General features: G+C 42.4%; 1 protein-coding gene across 2 annotated transcripts in view; it reads right to left on the reverse strand.

Moving 5' to 3' along the window:
- Positions 1-21,652, reverse strand: part of LOC120028005 (partitioning defective 3 homolog) — a 577,327-nt gene that overhangs the window by 180,461 nt on the left and 375,214 nt on the right. For both annotated transcript variants that reach the window (XM_038973116.1, XM_038973117.1), the window contains exon 16: positions 2,283-2,437. In XM_038973116.1, coding sequence (XP_038829044.1) covers positions 2,283-2,437 — 155 coding nt within the window. The remainder of the gene's footprint in view (positions 1-2,282; positions 2,438-21,652) is intronic.

The raw sequence follows: 21,652 nt of genomic DNA on the forward strand, positions 1-21,652 counted from the left end.
ATCAAATTCTCATTAGAGAAAAAAAAAACATGAATTGCTGACAGCACTTAGTGGCACAATTAAAAAGCTTTTTGATGAACCACGATAGTGTGTACCTTTTCGATGATGGGACCTTTAGCTACTAAGAAATAGGAGCTTCAGGTTACGGTTTTCAGCTTCCTATGGACTTCTCATCAGATCTAAACACTTCCTCCAATCATTTGAACTTTAATAGCTAATCAGTCAGTGAAACCCATCCATCGGCCAGAGGGGATTATTATATATTTTTATACTAAGTCTTAGTTTGAGGACTCTGGGTTTGTGATGAACTTTTATACCTTTTAGAGTTTGAGGGAAACTGCTAAGCCAGTCCCTGGAGGATAAAAGTCCTGTCAGGTCAAGACTCTAGATACCTAAAGACATAAACATTTCTGTTATCTGTCATGATAACTCAATGATGTGAGGTACAGAGCCAGATGGTCCTTTGGGGAGTGGCTTGAAGTGTTCCTCAGCATGTTTCTCGTCAAGACTAGCATTCCATCCCACATCACCTGTCTGTCTATTCCCATCGCCAGGATCTTTCACAAAGCACCAAAACTGCACTCTGACCCTAATGGGCATGTTCCAGGACAATTGTTCCTATCAGTCTCAAAGGGCTAGGAAAAAATAAGGTTTTGTACAGTCACACTGCAAATAATTTACCCATGTTTCACAATGGGCCACTGGGCACAGGTTTACAATGTCACATGTTAAGGGACAGAGGGGAAGGGGGGTTGAAGGAGGACCCAGGGGTTTGGAGTGTTGGTGTTAACCAACCAGGGCCCAGATTCACAAAACACATCACGAAAAAACTTAAGAAGCTTCTTAAGAAAAAAAAAAAGAAGTTCATAAGATAGTTCGTAAGTGCAATTCCTCAATAATACCTTAAGATTTTATGATTTTCTTACAAACTTCTCAAATATCTTCTTACAAATCTTAAGATGCTTGTTGCTTGTCGATTGTTTTAGCTAGCTATCTAGCTAGCAATAGCATTCATGTTAGCATATCTCTTACTGAAATTACTGTGCTAAAACATGTTCTTGGGTTTAAAATAATCAATACTGAAACTTTCAGATGAAGTTTGTGAGTGAATTAAACATGTTTAATTGCTTTCAGGAGCTTTTTCTCTCAATACCCTGAGTTTAAGACAAGGGTTTAACCATCTTGCAATTAACAACATTTCCAATAACTTTATTTTCAAGAATCTCATTTCTAGGTCCATGCTCTTGGACGTGTACAGTAGTTATTACCTAGGTCCATGCTCTTGGACGTGTACAGTAGTTATTACCTAGGTATATTATCTTGGACTTGTAAAGTAGTTATTACCTAGGTCCATTCTCTTCAAATTGTACAGTAGTTATTACCAATGTCCATTCTCAGACTTGTACAGTAGTTATTACCTAGGTCCATGCTCTTGGACCTGTACAGTAGTTATTACCTATGTCCATTCTCAGACTTGTACAGTAGGTATTACCTAGGACCATGCTCTTGGACCTGTACAGTAGTTATTACCTAGGTCCATTATCTTAGACTTGTACAGTAGTTATTACCTAGGTCCATTATCTTAGACTTGTACAGTAGTTATTACTTAGGACCATGCTCTTGGACCTGTACAGTAGTTATTACCTAGGTCCATTATCTTAGACTTGTACAGTAGTTATTACCTAGGTCCATGCTCTTGGACCTGTACAGTAGTTATTATCTATGTCCATTCTCAGACTTGTACAGTAGTTATTACCTAGGTCCATTCTCAGACTTGTACAGTAGTTATTACCTAGGTCCATGCTCTTGGACGTGTACAGTAGTTATTACCTAGGTCCATGCTCTTGGACTTGTACAGTAGTTATTATCTAGGTCCATTCTCAGACTTGTACAGTAGTTATTACCTAGGTCCATTCTCAGACTTGTACAGTAGTTATTACCTAGGTCCATGCTCTTGGACGTGTACAGTAGTTATTACCTAGGTCCATGCTCTTGGACGTGTACAGTAGTTATTACCTAGGTCCATGCTCTTGGACGTGTTCAGTAGTTATTACCTAGGTCCATGCTCTTGGACGTGTACAGTAGTTATTACCTAGGTCCATGCTCTTGGACGTGTACAGTAGTTATTACCTAGGTCCATGCTCTTGGACGTGTACAGTAGTTATTACCTAGGTCCATGCTCTTGGACGTGTACAGTAGTTATTACCTAGGTCCATGCTCTTGGACGTGTTCAGTAGTTATTACCTAGGTCCATGCTCTTGGACGTGTACAGTAGTTATTACCTAGGTCCATGCTCTTGGACTTGCGCGTCTTGATGATCTCAAGCTGATTGGCATTGTCGCCAAACTGTTTGGTGCGTTTCTCTGACATGCTCTGGCGTCCAAACCCCTCCCTCTGAAAGGAGTCTTCTGGGTCTTCTGTGTCCGGACTGAGGGAGCTGGGGGAGAGATGGAGAAAGAGAGGAGAGGACAGGAGTGAGAGACTAAAGATAAAGAAGTGTGTGTTGGTGATATCAGTTAATCACAATTCAGAAACATTCAGTACATCAACAGCAATCCATATCTCTGCTCTAAATAAGTCAAAACAATATATGGTTATTAAATTATGTTAAAACTTGATAATGGATAACTACTACACAAATAAACACCCCTTTGGTTTAACTGCCATAAAATAGAGACTTGGCTCTGGACACTACGAGCAGGCCAGACGAAGCATGACATTGGATGATAAAATCTCTAAATTAATATTCACACTCATACACAATATGCCTCCCCATGGCTTCTAGAACAATGGGGAGGAGATCTGATCAGAACAGCTGATAAAGTGCTTCAGTTGTGCCAGTGTCCAAAAATCCACACACACACACACACACACACACACACACACACACACACACACACACACACACACACACACACACACACACACACACACACACACACACACACACACACACACACAGAAACAAACAGCTCTGCTGTGCTCTGTAGTGACTGCTCTCATCAAGGACACCTCCACCTCCACAGAGTTCACAGGGGGAGATACGTGGGTGTGATGCCCAGCGAGGTGGTGCTCTGCTGGGGTCACAACCACTCAATATCCCCCTGTCTGGGGCAGTGGTGGGCCCAGCCCTTCATAGCGTGCTCCCTTTGAGCGGCCCTATCTCTGTCTGGATCTTAATTGGAAAGAGGAGAGGAGCAGGAAAGAGGGCAGGCTAGGCGAGCCAGAGAACAACATTTGCATGCCAAGGAGAGTCGCAATTAAGTTGAGAAAATGTTCCAATTAGAGCAGAGATAGAGGGAGGAGAGACATGGACACTGATGAGCACAGATAAACGTGAGTGAAACTCTCTCTCTCTCTGTCTCTCTCTGACTCTCTCACACACACACACAGAGAAACCAGTGTACAGAGACTGTGACAATATTAATCACAGTGTTTAATCGTAGCTCGTTGTGAAGAGAGATTTGCAGTGACCAGGCAGTGGACTGTTGACATTTGATCCTATGACCAAAGCCTAGAGAAGTCACATTGATGGAGAAAGAAGTGGAGAGATAACAGGTCCTCAGCTCAATGCATCATATATATATGAGAGAGAGAGAGAGAGAGAGAGAGAGAGAGAGAGAGAGAGAGAGAGAGAGAGAGAGAGAGAGAGAGAGAGAGAGAGAGAGAGAGAACAGAGAGAGAGAGAACAGAGAACAGAGAGGTGGGTCCACAAAAGAGATAAATGAGTGAGATGTGAGAGAAGAACAGCCAGGAGATAGGAGACAGCAGTACAATGGTTCACTTGACTTTCTAACCTTCCACAGAGAAAACATCATCATCATCATTAGCGCAGAAACACAACAACACTACAGTAACTCTGCTCAGTCAACTCCAGACTGGAGGAGCCCTTTCTCTCCTTCTCATGTTGTTCTGATATAATGACAAAGAGGGGGAAAGGGGACATCCCTCTCTCTCTCTCAATTCAGTATACTTTTGCTAAAACACAGCATTTTGATTTTTAACTAAGTATGTCCTTAAGTTTGTCTTCGTCATTAAGGTTGTCTAATTCTTTGTATTGTTTTATAATTTTAGGGAAGAATGTATTTCTTATGTCAGAATATCTGTCGCAGTTCGACATAAAATGCAGTCTCTGTCTCTCCCTGGGGGCAGAATGAACACAGCCTCTCTCTCTCTCTCTCTCTCTCTCTCTCTCGATCTCTCTCTCCCCATCTCCATTTCCCCCCTCTCTCTCTCTTAGAGAACACTCTTCAGAGTAGAGCCTTCCCTAGGGCTTGATGAAGTAACTCCACTGTGCAGTAGAGAAGAGGGTCTCTGTGGCGGTAGCTTTTGTCTTTTGTTTGGGGTTAAACAATGGGGAGCCTAGTGACCGACCGACCACACTTACAAATAACCACCGCCAGACTGACACACTGCCATCAACGTCTCCCTGACAGACCACCTCACACTGCTTCACGGGAACAGCGGAGGAGGAGGAGGAACAGAGGAGGAGAGGGACAATGTATTATTCATCACCTTTCACTTTTCTCTCCTCTCCATCACAGAACAGAAAAACTCCTCCTTAAATGTCAACTCTTCCAAAGGTAGCTGAGGGAGAGGGAAAGACGAGTGTTCATGATGAATTTAGATTTAATTCACTCCAACACAGCCATGGCTGTCTGTTGTTTGGGCTGATTTAACACACCCAGAGAGAATGCCTGCCAACCATCAAAGGCCACCACCAACACTAGAAGGGTACAGTCACACAGTCACTGAAGGTTAAGGACACACCTTCAGCCAATTACAGTGAAACACAACAACATTCCTGCTTCTGGTAGGACAAACCCACCAATCTGGGCCTTTAGGAGTAAGGGATGGAGACAGCACAGAAGCATCATTATCTTGTGTGTGTGTGCACGGTTGTATGTGTGTGTGTGTACAGCCACAGCAGCAACATCAAGTCATTCAGCAGGAGGTCCAGTCCCTGAGCTCTGTTGGTTAACCCAGCAACATCAAGTCATTCAGCAGGAGGTCCAGTCCCTGAGCTCTGTTGGTTAACCCAGCTCCCAGAGAGCTGTGACTAAACACAGGGATGTTGTTAGCCTTAGGAGGCAGGCAGCAGGCTGGGAACAAGCAGGACGGAGGCAGGCAGCAGGCTGGGAGCAGGCAGGACGGAGGCAGGCAGCGGGCTGGGAGCAGGCAGGAGGGCGGCAGGCAGCAGGCTGGGAGCAGGCAGGAGGGCGGCAGGCAGCAGGCTGGGAGCAGGCAGGAGGGCGGCAGGCAGCAGGCTGGGAGCAGGCAGGAGGGCGGCAGGCAGCAGGCTGGGAGCAGGCAGGGCGGAGGCAGCCCAACTACAATGTGTGACTGTCAGCTTACATGGACCCTGAGCTCTGGCCGAGCCTGCCCTCCACACGTCATCCATATTGCACATCAGTTTTTGTAGCCACAAACAAACCAGTAAATTTTAAGACACAGCACGGGCCTCAAACTAAGCACACACCACACACCCACAATAAACACAGCCACATGTGGAAGCATAGTATGTAGGGTGTGTGTGTGTGTGTGTGTGTGTGTGTGTGTGTGTGTGTGTGTGTGTGTGTGTGTGTGTGTGTGTGTGTGTGTGTGTGTGTGTGTGTGTGTGTGTGTGTGTGTGTGTGTAATATACACACACACACTCAAGAGATTGTCTTCTGCTCTCTAGTCAACCTGAAACGTTAATTCATGCACAGGCAACTCCCTGATATCTTGTGTATAGAATCTATGACACATGAAGTGCTGTACAGAGAATATCAGAAACACAAGGGCACTTCCTATATTATGGCTTCATTGTCTGGGATAAAACTTAAAAGCTTCTCATTCATTCAGCTTCCCATATTTTAGATCTGACAAATACATTAGCTTAACATGGTAAGTCCTCTGTAGGATCTTTTACAGTGTGTGTGAATAACATCGCCCTGGGCTATGCCTTACCTCAGCTAAACGTGACATTATTTCTTTCATGGGTGTGTGTGTGTGTGTGTGTCTGTGTGTGTTTGGTGTGTGTGTGTCTGTGTGTGTGGTGTGTGTGCGTGTTTGTGTGTGTGCGTGCGTGTGTGCATGTGGTGTGTGTGTGTGTGTGTGTGTGTGTGTGTGTGTGTGTGTGTGCGTGCGTGCGTGCGTGCGTGCGTGCGTGCGTGCGTGCGTGCGTGCGTGCGTGCGTGCGTGTTAACCTTGTGCTATATTCCTGAGGGGATGTAAAGTACCTCTACACTTCACATCTAGCTTGTACTGACGCAGACTAATGGAGAATTCAATCACATATCTTACTCTGGTGGCACTTGTTAACTATCTATGAGTGTCCCTATGGCATGTTAATGGCAGGGTGAAGTTAAAGCCCTTGTCTGGTTAGAGTATTACTTCCAGCATTTCTATATGGCATGTGATATAGGCAGACTCAATGCATGAACTTAACAGAATGAAACATGGAAATCGTATAATCCAATTCTAAATGTAATTCTATGATATCAACCACGGCTGGGCTACACCGTATTTTACGATATACAGATATGGATGTAGGAACTGGTTTGGGCTTTTACTTTACCTTCTATAACGGTACTTGAATGTTTGGTTTGTTAAATATTATATGCTGTGTGTAACGTCCATTTTTATAGTTCACTTAGCTACGTGAGTCATCTCTCTCCGGTCTCTCGCTCTCCATGCCACTTTCCATACAGAACTAGCCCCGCCCCCTGTCACTCAAGGAGCGCATTTGTTGTTCTTCTACCACAAGACACTTGTGTTCAGTCTCTGCATGCTCAATACAGCACAATGTTGATGACAATGATGCTGTTTTCATTTTGCTTCTTAATATAAATCCACTAGTGTTCTATAATTACACTCTTAGTTTGTGTTTCTTACATCTGCAAGCTAGTTTATCTTTTCTTAGTAAGTTGGGCCTAAATCTTGTTAGCCGCTAATGCTAATCGCTAGTCAGAGCAAACGTAACTACCTTTACAGCCTGATAATACTAGCGATTGTGTAGACCTACCCCTGCATGTTGTTTGTGCAACAATATCTTCTCAATCAAAGAGGAATACGCGAAGCAAGAATATGTTATTGATATGAAGTAGCTAAGAGAAAACATTGAATGTAGCCAACGATTATAGGGTCCCTTAGGAAACACTCATCAACACTTTGGTTCCTACCCTGTCACAATAACTCCTCCCTGGCATTTCCATTCGTTGTCATGTCAAAGACTGAATTCAAAATGCCCACTATTATATTCTAAAAATCAATATATTTCCATGATTCCAACAGTTCACCCAAGTGTTTTGCTCTAAATCCCAAGTCAAATCACAATTATAACATTTGGTAAAAAATAAGGCCTAATTTGTTTGCCCATATCATGCAGCTCTACGTGGCAGTGCTGAAATGATCTCAAATGAGTGCAGGAAATGCAGAAATCAAAAAAGATTCTGACAATTATTTTTGAGTGAAGATTATTTGTATAGAATGGAGAGACTCATTAAAATCACTTAGAATGTATGTGTTGCCACCATAGGGTCATGCACTACTCATAAAGCAAATGTATAACTTTTATTATTCAAAAACATAAAATACCATCAAACAGTACAATTTTTTAATAAATACCGTAATAAGATATTTTGGCCATATCGCCCAGCCCTAATATGAACATTTGGACCATGTATGATTAAAGAACTTTAAGTCCTACCAAGGGGCATTAAATTAAGTACAAACTACAAGAACAAAATCTGTTCATACATTGAAGGAGGAAAATGGAAAATGTAATTAAATGTGTCTCCTAATCATTATCTGACCAAACTCTGTACTCGATAGAGATTTAACTAGGTATGTTAACCGTGATACAAAACTACAGTATATTAGTGTTATTCCCCCTGAAGAAGTCTATAAATGTGTCCCAAATGCACCCTACTCCCTATATAGTGCACAACTTTTTTAAATAGTAAAAAACGGCACTATTTTTGGTCAAAAGTAGTGCACTGTAGGGAATAGGGTGCCATTTGGGACATAAACCATGTCTTTGTCCTAGTTCTGGTATTCTGCCCATTCCATTTGGATAAAACAGTACCATTTCTTCTTCTACCATTCTAAAGCAGCAGCACTTAAAATCCATTTCACCCATTCTGAGCAGCATAGCTCGACTCGCCGTTCAAAGCCTCATCCAAAATTAACTAGCAGAGAGGATTGCTTAGAGGCAAACCCAAATCCTTAAGTTGCATTTTACATCTCATACTCTTCCCTTTCAGAGGAAGTTAAATGTGTCAAACTACACGTCAGCCGCGTGTTTAAAGAATCTCCACGCTCCCATTTTAACCCTGTGGCTCCAGATCTCTTATTTTTCCCCCCATCTCTCTCCCTCTCTGGCTTTCTCTCCCTCCCTCCCGCTCTCTTTCTTTTTGCTTTTTCTCCCTCTCTCCATCTCTTTTCCTCATCTAAAATCTGTCCGGTTCTCTGAAGGGCCGCGTGGTAGTATCTCCCCTGTGCCAGATGATGCAAATCCCTAGTTTGGACATCTGGATGCCGTGTGTCAAACGTGGGGAGAGGTGAAGACTGATACCCAGTGTGAAGTTTGTGATGTGTGTGTGTGTGTGTGTTGAGAGGGCCCTCCTGGAGCCTGCTTGGGCCTCACCACCTCAGTGGTCCGACGCCACAGTTCACTGCATGACTGCTCCCGATGTCAGACGGTACCAAGTTGCTTTCAATCACACACACACAGGTTGGGTACTGTAGGTCTGGCCAATACCTCTGTCTACGCTGCACGCCACTGGCCCACTATAGCCGACCTGTCAACCAATGGACCTGTCAACCAATCAACTGGATGAAAAACCTACTGTATTCTCTCAAGACTTTCAGCTGTGTTTGCTTCAAGGAGATACGTTTTAGACAGAACAAGAAACTCTGAGTCAAATTTGTGATTTGTATTGGCACTAGTTTGTATGTTTGCTGCTAAGATAAGACTAAACACAGTGTGCATCATGGGACTTGAGATTGTTCCAGAAAGTTTTATTTTCGGAACCGTAATTGTTATTATTTAAATGGCGCTTGGAGTTTGTCCTCTTATTTTGATTCAATACACATTGTGCTGCCTGGCTCGGAGTCATGTAATGTTGCTCGCCATAGACAAGACACGGCTCTGTGGGAGCCGACACACATGATTTATGTTGACTTATTGGCGAGGGGAAGAGTTCTTTCACAAGAGGATAACAACAAGGAGAGAGGTCTACTTATACTGTTCTCCACTATGTTCTTCACCCTTCCCTTCGCTCTCCCCCTCCGTCTTTAGATTCTCTCTTTAGCTTTCTCTCTCTTTCTAGCTCGCTCTCTCTCTTACACACACACCCACCCACCCACACACACACACACACCCTCTCTTTAGCTTTCTCTCTCTTTCTAGCTCGCTCTCTCTCTTACCCACACACACACACACACACACACACACACACACACACACACACACACACACACACACACACACACACACACACACACACACACACACACACACACACACACACACACACACACACACACACACACACACATATATATACACACCCTCTCGCTAGCTTTCTCTTGCTCCCCCCTCCCAACTCTCTCCCTGTGCATTCTATCTAGTGGCACACATAATATTTCAGCAACTACAATCACAGAGGAGCTGGTAGCTGGAACACCTGTGACTTGCAGCAATCTTTTCTGCCCATAATGAAGCTAGGGAGGAGCAGAGCGGGAGCAATTAAGATGACTTTGTCTGTTTGTCTTACGACTCTAGTGTTGTGCTCTCTCTCTCTCTCATTTTTCCCTCCGTTTTGTGTTTGTGTGCTTTAATTGAGTTTGGGTGGAGTGACTTTTCCACTCGAGTGAATGGAACAGGAGAGAACAGTGGGGGTTGAGATAGGAGGGGGTTGATGTGTGTAAGGTTTGTGTGTGTGCATGTGTGTAGAAGAGAGGGGGTGTTGGCATAGTGCCCGCAGAGATTCACCACACACAAACAGCGGGGGAAACAGCAGCATGTATGACACGATGCGAGTCCGGGTTAACAAATTCATAAACCAAGAGGAGACTATTAGCATTTAAGGAAGATATAGACTGTAATTAAAACAGTCAGACACACACACACACACACACACACACACACACACACACACACACACACACACACACAAAAAGGGAAGCAGAGATGGCTGTTTACACTGATGTTGGCAAGTTATGCTAATAACCATATGGACAATAATACATGCATACTTAGAGAACACTTAAGATGGTTACACACAAAACAATGCTGGGTTAAATAACAACCCATTGCTGGGTAGTGTACAGAACACACTGGGTTATTTTTGTCACAGCCAGTTGGGTCATTTAGTTGGGTTATTAATCTATGATCCAACGGGTCAGATCAGAAGACTGGAGGCGTGGCATAGTAGGAGCGTGGCTTTCAGATAGTTATTTTTGGCCACCCATGAGAGTAAATGTTATTCCGGTTTAGCACTGGCACTTTTGTAGCGTAACGAAGTTTACACAAATTGATTTCATCATGTGCTTATGTGTACCCCAATGTTGGGATAGTTGCCACTTTATGGTATTTCAATAATAATGTTATTAATTGTATATTAAAATATGAAATGTGCAGAAATATTTAAGGATATTTTTATTTGCAGTGTAGAAACATAACATGATGAACAGGAATAATATTTGCTCTCACGAGTGGCCAAAAATACCTGTCTGAAAGCCACGCCCCCAATAGGCCACACATCCTGAAAATAACCTATGGATTACATAAAAAAATACCCATTTGCTGGCTCAACCCAGCATGAAAGTGAATAAAAACCCAACTAATAGTTAAATTAATCCATGTTTGGGTAATCCAAAATTGTGGCTCATTGGGGGCATGGCTTTCAATTCGTTCTTTTTAGCCACCCGTGAGAATAAATGTCATACATGTTCATCATATTAAGTTTGTACACTGCAATTTTCTATTTTCCTTTAATATTTTTGCATATTACACATTTATAATATTATTATTTAAATATTATAACAAAGTGGTAACTATCCCAACATTGGGATAGGCATAAAGCGTAACTGACAGCATTTTAACAACATAACATCTTATTAAAATATGTTCATATACACCCCTGGGAAGAGCATGATACCTTTTTTTACATTTTGACAAGAGAGCACTTAGATATGGCCATTTTGACATTTTCATAAATTTATAGAATGTTTGGGAATTATGCATCGCAAGGCATTTGTGAAAATTCGATAGCAATATAGAGTGGGAAAGCGGCCACTGCAGTAGACACTGCAGCAAATAAAACATCTGTCTTGTCCAGTACAGGAGTCTACGGAGACTGGTGCGCCATAGCCAATCAGAGCTACAGTAGGCAAATAAGCCGTTTGCCACACCGGCCTGTCATCATTCACTTTGAACTGGACTGTGTCTCTACAGACAGTAGCAACTGCGCGACTTTAGATCATTAGAACGCATTCTCCAAAACCACAAAATATTTCTGCAAATATGACGGGAGTCCTCTTACATTTGGGAACTTCACAGTCCTATTGATCAAACAACCATGAAAAGGTAAGCTCTCTCTCCCTCAGTTATGCACATCAACAACCACAAGATCAACAACTAATGCTAGCCAGAGTGAGATGAGCTAAAATCTAATGAGGGAACATTGTACTGATAAACGATAAGGAATAGTCGCCTGCTCGTCCTTCTGCAGCTTGCCTGCCAAAACATGCTTGTCCTAGCAGTAGCCTACGAAAAGCGATATGAAGGGGAAAACTCGGTACTCACTCACTTCCCCAATGACATGACATCCTCCCAGCAGCTAGCTAAGGTTAGGCTCTGTGTTTTTAGCTTGCTAAATAAAAAAATACGCTAGCCCAGGGGTGTCAAACTCATTCAGCGCACGGGCCATAATTGAAAAGACTATGAAATTGCGGGCCAGATTTTTATAATGTCCACTTATGTGCCTTCAGAAAGTATTCACACCCCGTCTTTTCCCACATTTTGTTGTATTACAACCTGAATTTAAAATGTTTTTTAAATGTTTACAAATGCATTACAAATGAACAGCTGAAATGTCTTTAGTCAATAAGTATTCCACCCCTTTGTTATGGAACGACTAAATAAGTTCAGGAGTTAAATCAAGTCGCATAATAAGTTGCAGGGACTCACCCTGAGTGCAGAAATAGTGTTTAATGTCATTTTTTATGACTACCTCATCTCTCTATCCCACATATATAATTATCTATAAGGTCCCTCAGCCGAGCAGTGAATTTCAAACACAGATTCAACCACAAAGACCAGGGAGCTTTTCCAATGCCACGCAAAGAAGGGCACCTATTGTTAGATGGGTAAAAAATAAAAGATAAAAAGCAGACATTGAATATCCCTTTGAGCATGGTGAAGTTATTAATTACACTTTGGATGGTGTATCAATACACCCAGTCACTACAAAGATGCAGGCGTCATTCCTAACGCAGTTGCTGGAGAGGAAGGAAACCGCTCAGGGATTTTACCATGGCCAATGGTGACTTTAAAACATTCACATAGTTTAATGGCTGTGATAGGAAAAAACTGAGGATGGATCAACAACATTGCAGTTACTCCAGAATACTAATCTAATTGATAGAGTGAACAGAAGGAAGCCTGTACAAAATACAAATATTACAAAACATGCATCCTGTTTGTAACAAGGCACTAAAGTAATACAAAAGAAATGTGGCAAACAATTCACTTTTTGTCCTGAATACAAAGTGTTATGTTCGGGGCAAATCCATTACAACCCATTACTGAGTAACACTCCATATTGTCAAGCATAGTGGTTGGTGGCTGCACCATGTTATGGGTATGCTTGTAATCATTAAGGCCTGGGAAGTTCTTCAGGATAAAAAAAAAGCACAGGCAAAATCCTAGAGGAAAACCTGGTTCAGTTAGCTTTCCACCAGACACTGTGAGATTAATTCACCTTTCAACAGGACAATAACCTAAAACACCAGGACAAATCTACACTGGATTTGCTTGCCAAGAAGACAGTGAATGTTCCTGAGTGTTCGAGTTACAGTTTTGACTTAAATCTACTTGAAAATGTACGTCAAGACCTGAAAGTTGTTGCCTAGCAATGTTCAAGAAAGAATTTGAAAGCGCTTTAATTATTTTGAAAATAATAATGTTGCACAATCCAGGTGTGGAAAGCTCTTAGAGACTTACCTAGAAACACTCACAGCTGGAATCGCTGCCAAAGTGGCTTCTACAAAGTATTGACCCAGGGGTGTGAATACTTACGTTAATAAGATATTAAAGCTGCAATATATAACTTTTTGGGCGACCTCACCAAAAGTACATAGAAATGTGAGTTATAGATCTGTAATTTTACTTTCGACGGTACAATGATTCTCTACACAATACTTTCTTGTTTTGTCACAAACTGAAATTAGGCGAACTATTCAAATTTTAGTAAACCAGAAAATGGCGGATCGATTTCTTCATAATGCATCTTTAAAGCTACAAAAGTGTCAGTGCTCAACCTTAACATTTGTTGTCAATATAACAGAACAGATTAACCTGGATGACATTTCCTCTCACGGGTGGCCAAAAACAACTATCTGAACGCCATACCCCTCATCTTCTAATCTGACCCGGTGGATCATAGCTCAATAAACCAGCATCAACAACCCAACTTAAAGAAAACAATCGGTTGTTTGTGACCCAATTGGCTGTGTCAAAATAACACAACATGTTCTGGTCAAAAATTATCCAAATTAGGTTGTTTTTAACCCAGCACTTTTTAGTGTAGGCCTACATCACAAGCACTGGTACTAAATATCTTCAACAAAAGGAAAGATGTCCAAGGCTTTAGTTCAAAGGTTGTGTGTGTGTAAAGGAGGTTGTTCTTGTGTTCTGTGGTTCAGCTTTCATTCCTGGCCAATAATTACTAATTTCTATGTTAATATGTGGTATGTGTACCTAACAATACACGTGGGTAGAATGATGTGTGTGTGTGTGTGTGCATATTTTGTGAGTAAGCTTCTCCTAGTCCGTCAGACTGTCAGAGCTGTCCCAGGAATTATGTCTCCACCTGTGACATCTCACAAAGGAGGGGGAAACGGTCTACTGCTTTCAATCTTTCTCTCAATCTCATTCCTTCTCACTCTCCACCCCCTTTCTCCCTTCCTCTCTTTCACCTGAGGACAAACCCAGGAGTTAATCAGAGCTGACTGTTCTCCTGCACCATGTCAATTAAATCCACCACTGCTGCATCCATACTATGAAGACAACCCCACCGCTGCTCAGCTCAGAGCACTCCTAGTGGTGAAACGGGCAAACTGACTGACTATACCCATCTGAGAGCACTCCTAGTGGTGAAACTGGGGAACTGTCTCCAGCTGAGCACACACCCTTTGTCTCCATGCAAGTCACCCGTGATATACAGTACCAGTCAACAGTTTGGACACACCTAATCATTGCAGGGTTTTTCTTTATTTTTACTATTTTCTACATTGTAGAACAATAATGAAAACATAAAAACTATGAAATAACACATATGGAATCATGTAGTAAACAAAAAAAGTGTGAAACAAATCAAAATATATTTTAGATTTTAGATTCTTCAAAGTTGCCACCCTTTCCCTTGATAACAGCTTTGCACACTCTTGGCATTTTCTCAACCAGGTTCATGAGGTAGTCACCTGGAACGCATTTCAATTAACAGGTGTGCATTGTTAAAAGTGAATGCGTTTGAGCCAATCAGTTGTGTTGTGACAAGGTAGGGTGGTATTCAGAAGATAGCCCTATTTGGTAAAAGACCAAGTCCATATTATGGCAAGAACAGCTCAAATAAGCAAAGAGAAATGACAGTTCATCATTACTTTAAGACATGAAGGTCAGTCAATACGGAACATTTCAAGAATTTTAAAAGTTTCTCCAAGTGCAGTCGCAAAAAGGATCAAGCGCTATGATGAAACTGACTCATGAGGACCGCCACAAGAAAGGAAGACCAAGAGTTACCTCTGCTGCAGAGGACAAGTTCCTTCGAGTTACCAGCCTCAAAAATTGCAGCCCAAATAAATGCTTCACAGAGTTCAAGTAATGGACACATCTCAACATCATCTGTTCAGAGAAGACTGCATGAATCAGGCATTCATGGTCGAATTGCTTGGGCCAAGAAGCACGAGCAATGGACATTAGACCGGCGGAAATCTGTCCTTTGGTCTGATGAGTCCAAATTTGTATCTTTGTGAGATGCAGAGAATGGTGAATGGATTATCTCTGCATGTGTGCTTCCCACCACGAAGCATGGAGGAGGAGGTGTGATGGTGCTTTGCTGGTGACACTGTCTGTGATTTATTTACATTTCAAGGCACACTTAACCAGCATGGCTACCACAGCATTCTGCAGCAATACGCCATCCCATCTGGTTTGAGCTTAGTGGGACTATCATTTGTTTTTCAACATGACAACACCTCCAGGCTGTGTAAGGGATATTTGACCAAGATGGAAAGTGATGGAGTGCTGCATCAGATGACCTGGCCTCCACAATCACCCAACCTCAACCCAATTGAGATGGTTTGGGATGAGTTGAAAAGCAGCCAACAAGTGCTCAGCATATGTGGGATCTCCTTCAAGTCTGTTGGAAAAGCATTCCAGGTGAAGCTGGTTGAGAGAAGTCCAAGAGTGCGCAAAGCTGTCATCGAGCCAAAGGGTGGCTCCTTTGAAGAATCTAAATCTATTTGTTTAAACCTTTTTTTGTTACTACATGATTCAATACATGTTATTTCATAGTTTTGATGTCTTCACTATTATTCTACAATGTAGAAAATAGTAAAATAAAGAAAAACTTTGAAACAGTAGGTGTGTCCAAACTTTTGACTGGTACTGTAAGTCAGTATATCCATGTCTGAGGACGTCGGGAGATGACGTGGAAACCAGCCACTACAGGCAACAGTGAGTGCTGTTACCATCAAGTAGGTTTCAGCATTGTGGACGGGGATGTCGGATGGGTGTAAGCATCTGCCCCTGGTTCCGTTTGAGAAACATGGATGAACGTTTAATTCTGATGTGAGACTGAGAGCTTGTTGCGCTCTCCTGCACCTTGTATAGCAATTAAATATCATTAAAAAAGCATGGAAAGTGTTAACATATACATTTTCAAACTTCTAGAAAAATATTGAATCAGTCTATCTCTCTCAGCCTCTCTCCCTCTCAATATATTCCCTCTCCCAATCATTACTCCCTCTCTTCTTCTCTCTTCACCTGTCTCAGTAGAGATGGGGCTCTGGTCTGTCTCTGTCTCTCTGTGTCTCTGAGTCTCCTGCCTGTTCAAAGGGGGAGGTGATTACCCCTTCAAAGATAGGGAGGCATGCGTCAGATCAAAGCAGCGTAATGTAAGAGAGAGAAAAGCCATCCAGATATACATCCAGCCCACACCCTTCTCTTCTCTCATTACACCGTTTCTCTCACCAGCCTGGTCTCATAGACTACACGTAACATAGGAAATGTAAATCCGGGATAGAAAAATGTGTAGGATATGTTACGTTTGGTATGGTTACATAAGGCAGATGGTTACATAAGGCAGATGGTTACTTAAGGCAGGCAGATGGTTACTTAAGGCAAAAACAAAAGTAATGGTGTTGGTCGGGTTGGATGGGTGGGCGTATAACGCGAAGTATAGCAACGCAAAGGTTATGAGTTCGAATCTCATCACAACTTTTAGCTAATTAGCAACTTTTCAACTACTTACTACTTTTTAGCTACTTTGCAACTTATTAGTATGTTAGCTAACCCTTCCCCTAACCCTAACCTTAACCCTTTTAGCTAACTCCTAAAATTAACCCTAAGCTTAACTCCTAACCCTAACCCCTAGCCTAGATAACGTTACCCAGCTAACTAACATTAGCCACCTAGTAACCTAGTTGGAATTTGTAACATATCATACTTAAATCATACTTAAAATTCGGAACATATTCTACATTTTGCAAATTCGGAACAATACTTACTGTATTTCATAACTTAACTTATGAAATGGGTCATGGACATCCACAGATTAATGCATACCATACAAAACCTAACATATCATACTAAATGGGATGTCTCGGATTTACGTACATAATAATACAAAATGCTCTGAGACCAGGTTGCTCTCACACACAGGCCTTCTGAGGGGAGCAGAGCAGCCTTTGTGAAGGTGGAAGATAACAATGATCCCAAGAATGTGGGTAATCAACTGAACGCTAGGTGAGCTAGAATGTGGGTAATCAAATGAACGCTAGGTGAGCTAGAATGTGGGTAATCAAATGAACGCTAGGTGAGCGAGGGAGGGCGATAAAACTCTTCGGGATTAATGCTTGTACTATTTAATAGTGTAAGGGATATCAAACCAGGTGATACATTTGGGGAATAGTACTACTAATAATAATAATACTAACACTACTGACACACACTCACACAATTTTTTTTTGTCTCAATTTCTGTTTTGCTCCAGTCCAATGATACTGTACTCAGGTGCTCCTTCTATGCTGTGCTGTGGTGATATCTAGGCAGGGAACTGTCTTAGTTCTGCAGGCTAAGTAGTAATTGATCGTTTCTGACTCTCTCTACTGTTGTGTAACACATGCCAGTGTTCTGATCAGAACACCCACAGACACCCACACACAGACACCTTCGCATACAGTAGTTACCTCACTCTCTGTAAAGCGAGCAACGTATGAACAGTGTTAACTTAACTTACACCTCCAGCAGCTCAATGAGGAGAACTAGGTGAGGCTGCTGTGTGAGAAAAGGAGAGGAGGGGAGGAGAGAAGTGAAGTGACTTAGTTTGGGAGAGAGAGAGAGAGAAGAGAGGTGGAGAGAGAGAGGAGAGGTGGAGAGAGAGAGTTAGAGAAAGAGAGAGAAAAGAGGTGGAGAGAGTGGGGAGGTGGCGAGAGAGAGGAGAGGTGGAGAGAGAGAAGAGAGGTGGATAGAGAGTTAGAGAAAGAGAGAGAAAGGAGAGGTGGAGCGAGAGAGGAGAGGTGAAGAGAGAGAGAGAGTTAGAGAAAGAGAACGAGTGAGAGAACATAAATGCAGCTTCAAAGGAAAAACACCTTTATTTGGCACTTTGTATGGAAGCAATTTTCAGTTACTGTTTCGCAGACGCTGTTCCCTCACACAAAAGGGGGAGGTTTGTGACTTCTGTTAAGATGTGGTACGACAAATGAGAACACTGAACATCTCTTTCTGTTTGGAAAGGAGAACTGGATGCAAGCTCAATGAAGCATAGGACAAATATATGAGGAAAGATAAAGATAAATATTGAAATATTGATGTAGTTTGGACGATAGTAAGGACAGAAAAATAAAGCAGATGAATAACTTTCACAGTAGATGTTACAGGTATTGGGTGTTAGAAAAGAAAGGTGGACTAAGGACAACTTTTCTAAATTTGCAGTATCTTTTTCTCTCCCTATTTGGACTGAAGTGACCATACTAACCTGTCATATCTCTAATGGTTCTCTGGCCAAAGAGGTTTTCCCATCAGTCATTTCATAATTGTTAGCCATTATTGCAAGAGCAAAGGCACACATCTATGAGTCAGAGTAGAGGGGCCATTTTTCAATTTCATTTTTCAATGGAAATTCACAATCATTCTATGAATCAGAGCATTATGAAAATAGACATCCATTAATGTCTACTTCTAAAAGGCTAAACGTTCACTACAACTCAACATGCTAAAAGTACATGTTTTCTCCATAGCCTTCTTATTACAAACTCTGTGAGGGTTTCAATTGGGCTGGTGGGTAAGACGGTCCCTGGGCCTAGTCGAGCCAGAGGGGCATGGTAGTGGATGTAAATTACTAAGTTGGCAGCGCAGGCCCACCCTAACATCCACCCCCATTACATTGAGGATCTGTCCCAAATGGCACATTTTTTACCAGGGTCCTGGTCATAAGTAGTGCACAATAAAGGAACTAGTGTGTCATTCGGGAAGCAGCCTTAGCCTCTGTAGGAGGCCTAAAACGACCCACTTTGGTTCCAGTAACAGGGTGGTAGAGTGGCTAATCTGGAAAGTAATAACAAGCATCCATCTCCTTTGACATCTGCTTAGAGAATGGAACGTCAAGGGGGAATATAGGCCTGTAGTTCATTCCAAGAGCTACTACCACAGTACGAGGAATTGCAGGTGCCCCTGTAACTGCTCTCCACTACAGTTGATCATAGTTTATGTGTAGGAGATCAGAACGGATACCAAACATATGCATCATGTTGAACTAATGTCAGCTTAAGCATGTTCCTATAGTTCACCGTTCCTCCAGGCCTCCATTCCTGTACCTTCCCGTGCTCTCCACCACCACACATTCCATTCACATTAGCAAGGCTGTCCCATAGTATCAGAGCAGATTTATTTTAATAAATGGCTCCATACCTTGTACTGCAAATCACTGAGATAATCAGGAAGTGGTACGTGCTATTACAAATCATTAAGTATGAAAAGTATCAACATGAACGCTCTGACTAAGTCGCTCTGGATAAGAGCATTTGCTAAATTGCTAACGACTAAAATGTGAATGTAAGCCTGTTTGGCTTTTGATATGATATTGTGATTGAGGAGGGGGTGGGAGAGGTAAAAGGGATGGAGGTTATGGGTTATGCCTGTGTCTGTCCTGGATCACCTTGCGTACCATTTTCAATTGATGTTTTCTGGGAGTCTTTTGGCTGGTTCAATTTCAATCCCTTGTTTTCAGTAGAAACTATACAGCTGTAACAATAGGAGAGCGCTCATTCCACCCACAACATGTTCCTGCAACACAAACAGAAACAAAAGACACACACAAAAACGCATGCTCACACACACACACACACACACACACACGCTAGACACAAAACTAGATTGCTCCTGCATCTCTTGGAAAACTAGGTCGCTGTATTAATGTGTCTCGTGTGAGATGGGGTTTTCTTTGCCTGCAAAACAACCATTTATCTTGTGGCCATTTGATGCACTGTACTCAGCTCACACTATGACCATGTTTGAGCAAAATTAAGGAAAATACCGACTACAAGGTTTTCTATGGGGGAAAAGGCAGTGCCATTATGTATGCACTAAGGTGTGTAACCCTGGTGCTGTGTAGTGCAGAGCTACGGCTGGAGAAACACACATCTCATACTCACACACGGGCGGAGGTGAGACTTTCACAGCTCCACATAATGCATATTCAATGATTACAGGGCCTGGTTGGATGTGGCGTGCAGCTTAATTAAAAAGCAGCAATTCTAAGAAAACGGGGTCGTGGCTGACCCAGATCCTACAGTCTCAGCACCGCTATTACCATGGCATGGTGTGTGTGAGCGTCCATGTCTGTGTATGTGTCAGAGAGAAAGAGTCTTCAGTCAGTCAGTGTGTGTGCGCGTATTTGAGCAGCTGTGGGACTGTGGAGGGAGTGTGTGAGAATGTGTGTGTGGCGTGCGTACTGGGCTTCTGAGATATGAATAATTCAAAATAACCCAAGGCAGTGGTACACTGCACACTTATGGTCTGTGTGTGTGCGCGCGCGTGCGGGAGATAGAAAGATAGAGATAGAGAAAGGAAAGAGGGAGAGAGAGAAAGAGAGAGCGTGTGAGAAAGCTTGAGTGTTGTAATAGCATGTGCTGTGGCCCTAATCCACAATGACAAAACTCAGACATCACACGACCAACAGACATGCAAACTTAAAGCTACTCATTCATAATAAATCAAAGAGAGAGAGAGAGCGATGGGGGGAGAGAGACATAGAGAGAGAGATGGAGAGCGAGAGAGATGGGGGAGAGAGCACGAGAGAGAGAGAGATGGGAGAGAGAGCGATGGGGAGAGAGAGAGAGAGAGATGAGAGAGAGAGATGGATGGGAAAGAGGGACAGAGCAGAGAGAGATGCGAGAGAGAGATATGGGGGAGAGAGAGAGAGATGGAGGGGAAAGAGGGAGGGAGAGAGAGGGAGGGAGGGAGGGAGGGAGGGAGGGAGGGAGGGAGGGAGGGAGGGAGGGAGGGAGGGAGGGAGGTTAAAATAAAAATACTAAAAACAGAGAGAGAGATTGACCAGGCCTCTCCTTCCTTCCAGCAGAATGGAATCTCTGACTAATAGAATAACTCTTCCCTGCTAGTCAATCACTGTGTTGCTGTACTGTCCAATAGCATATCGCGATATGTTTCACATGATCTTGCCTGACCAATCGAGATAAAGGAAAGAAAATAGTGTATCTTGATACGGTCTCTAGGAGGCCGGATGTGAGTCCTGGAACAAACATCTGTCATGAACAGTCATATAATAGGATAATATACTTAAATGTAGGGTTGCAAAGGGAGGGTATATTACTGGAAACGTTTGAAGTTTACCAGTAAACTACCAGCATTTTGGTAACTTTCAAGGATTATATGTAATTTATTACAAGACATCTAGTGGTCCTTTGGGGTAATTCAGATGATCAATAAATGTCTGTATTTACAGTTACTCGTGCCCTCTATGTGTTCTAATCTATGTGTTCTAGTACAATATATAAAAGAATCAAATAAGATGATTTTAAGATAAAAAATAGAATGACACAGCGGTAAAATATTATCCTAAATGCTAAACCATCCGTTTAGTGAATACCACTGTGTTCAATATGAGGGTTTCAGCATGAACTATGTTTTAACACACTTGTTTAT

Source organism: Salvelinus namaycush, chromosome 33 (genome assembly GCF_016432855.1).
Source record: "Salvelinus namaycush isolate Seneca chromosome 33, SaNama_1.0, whole genome shotgun sequence".
Classification (NCBI taxonomy): domain Eukaryota; kingdom Metazoa; phylum Chordata; class Actinopteri; order Salmoniformes; family Salmonidae; genus Salvelinus; species Salvelinus namaycush.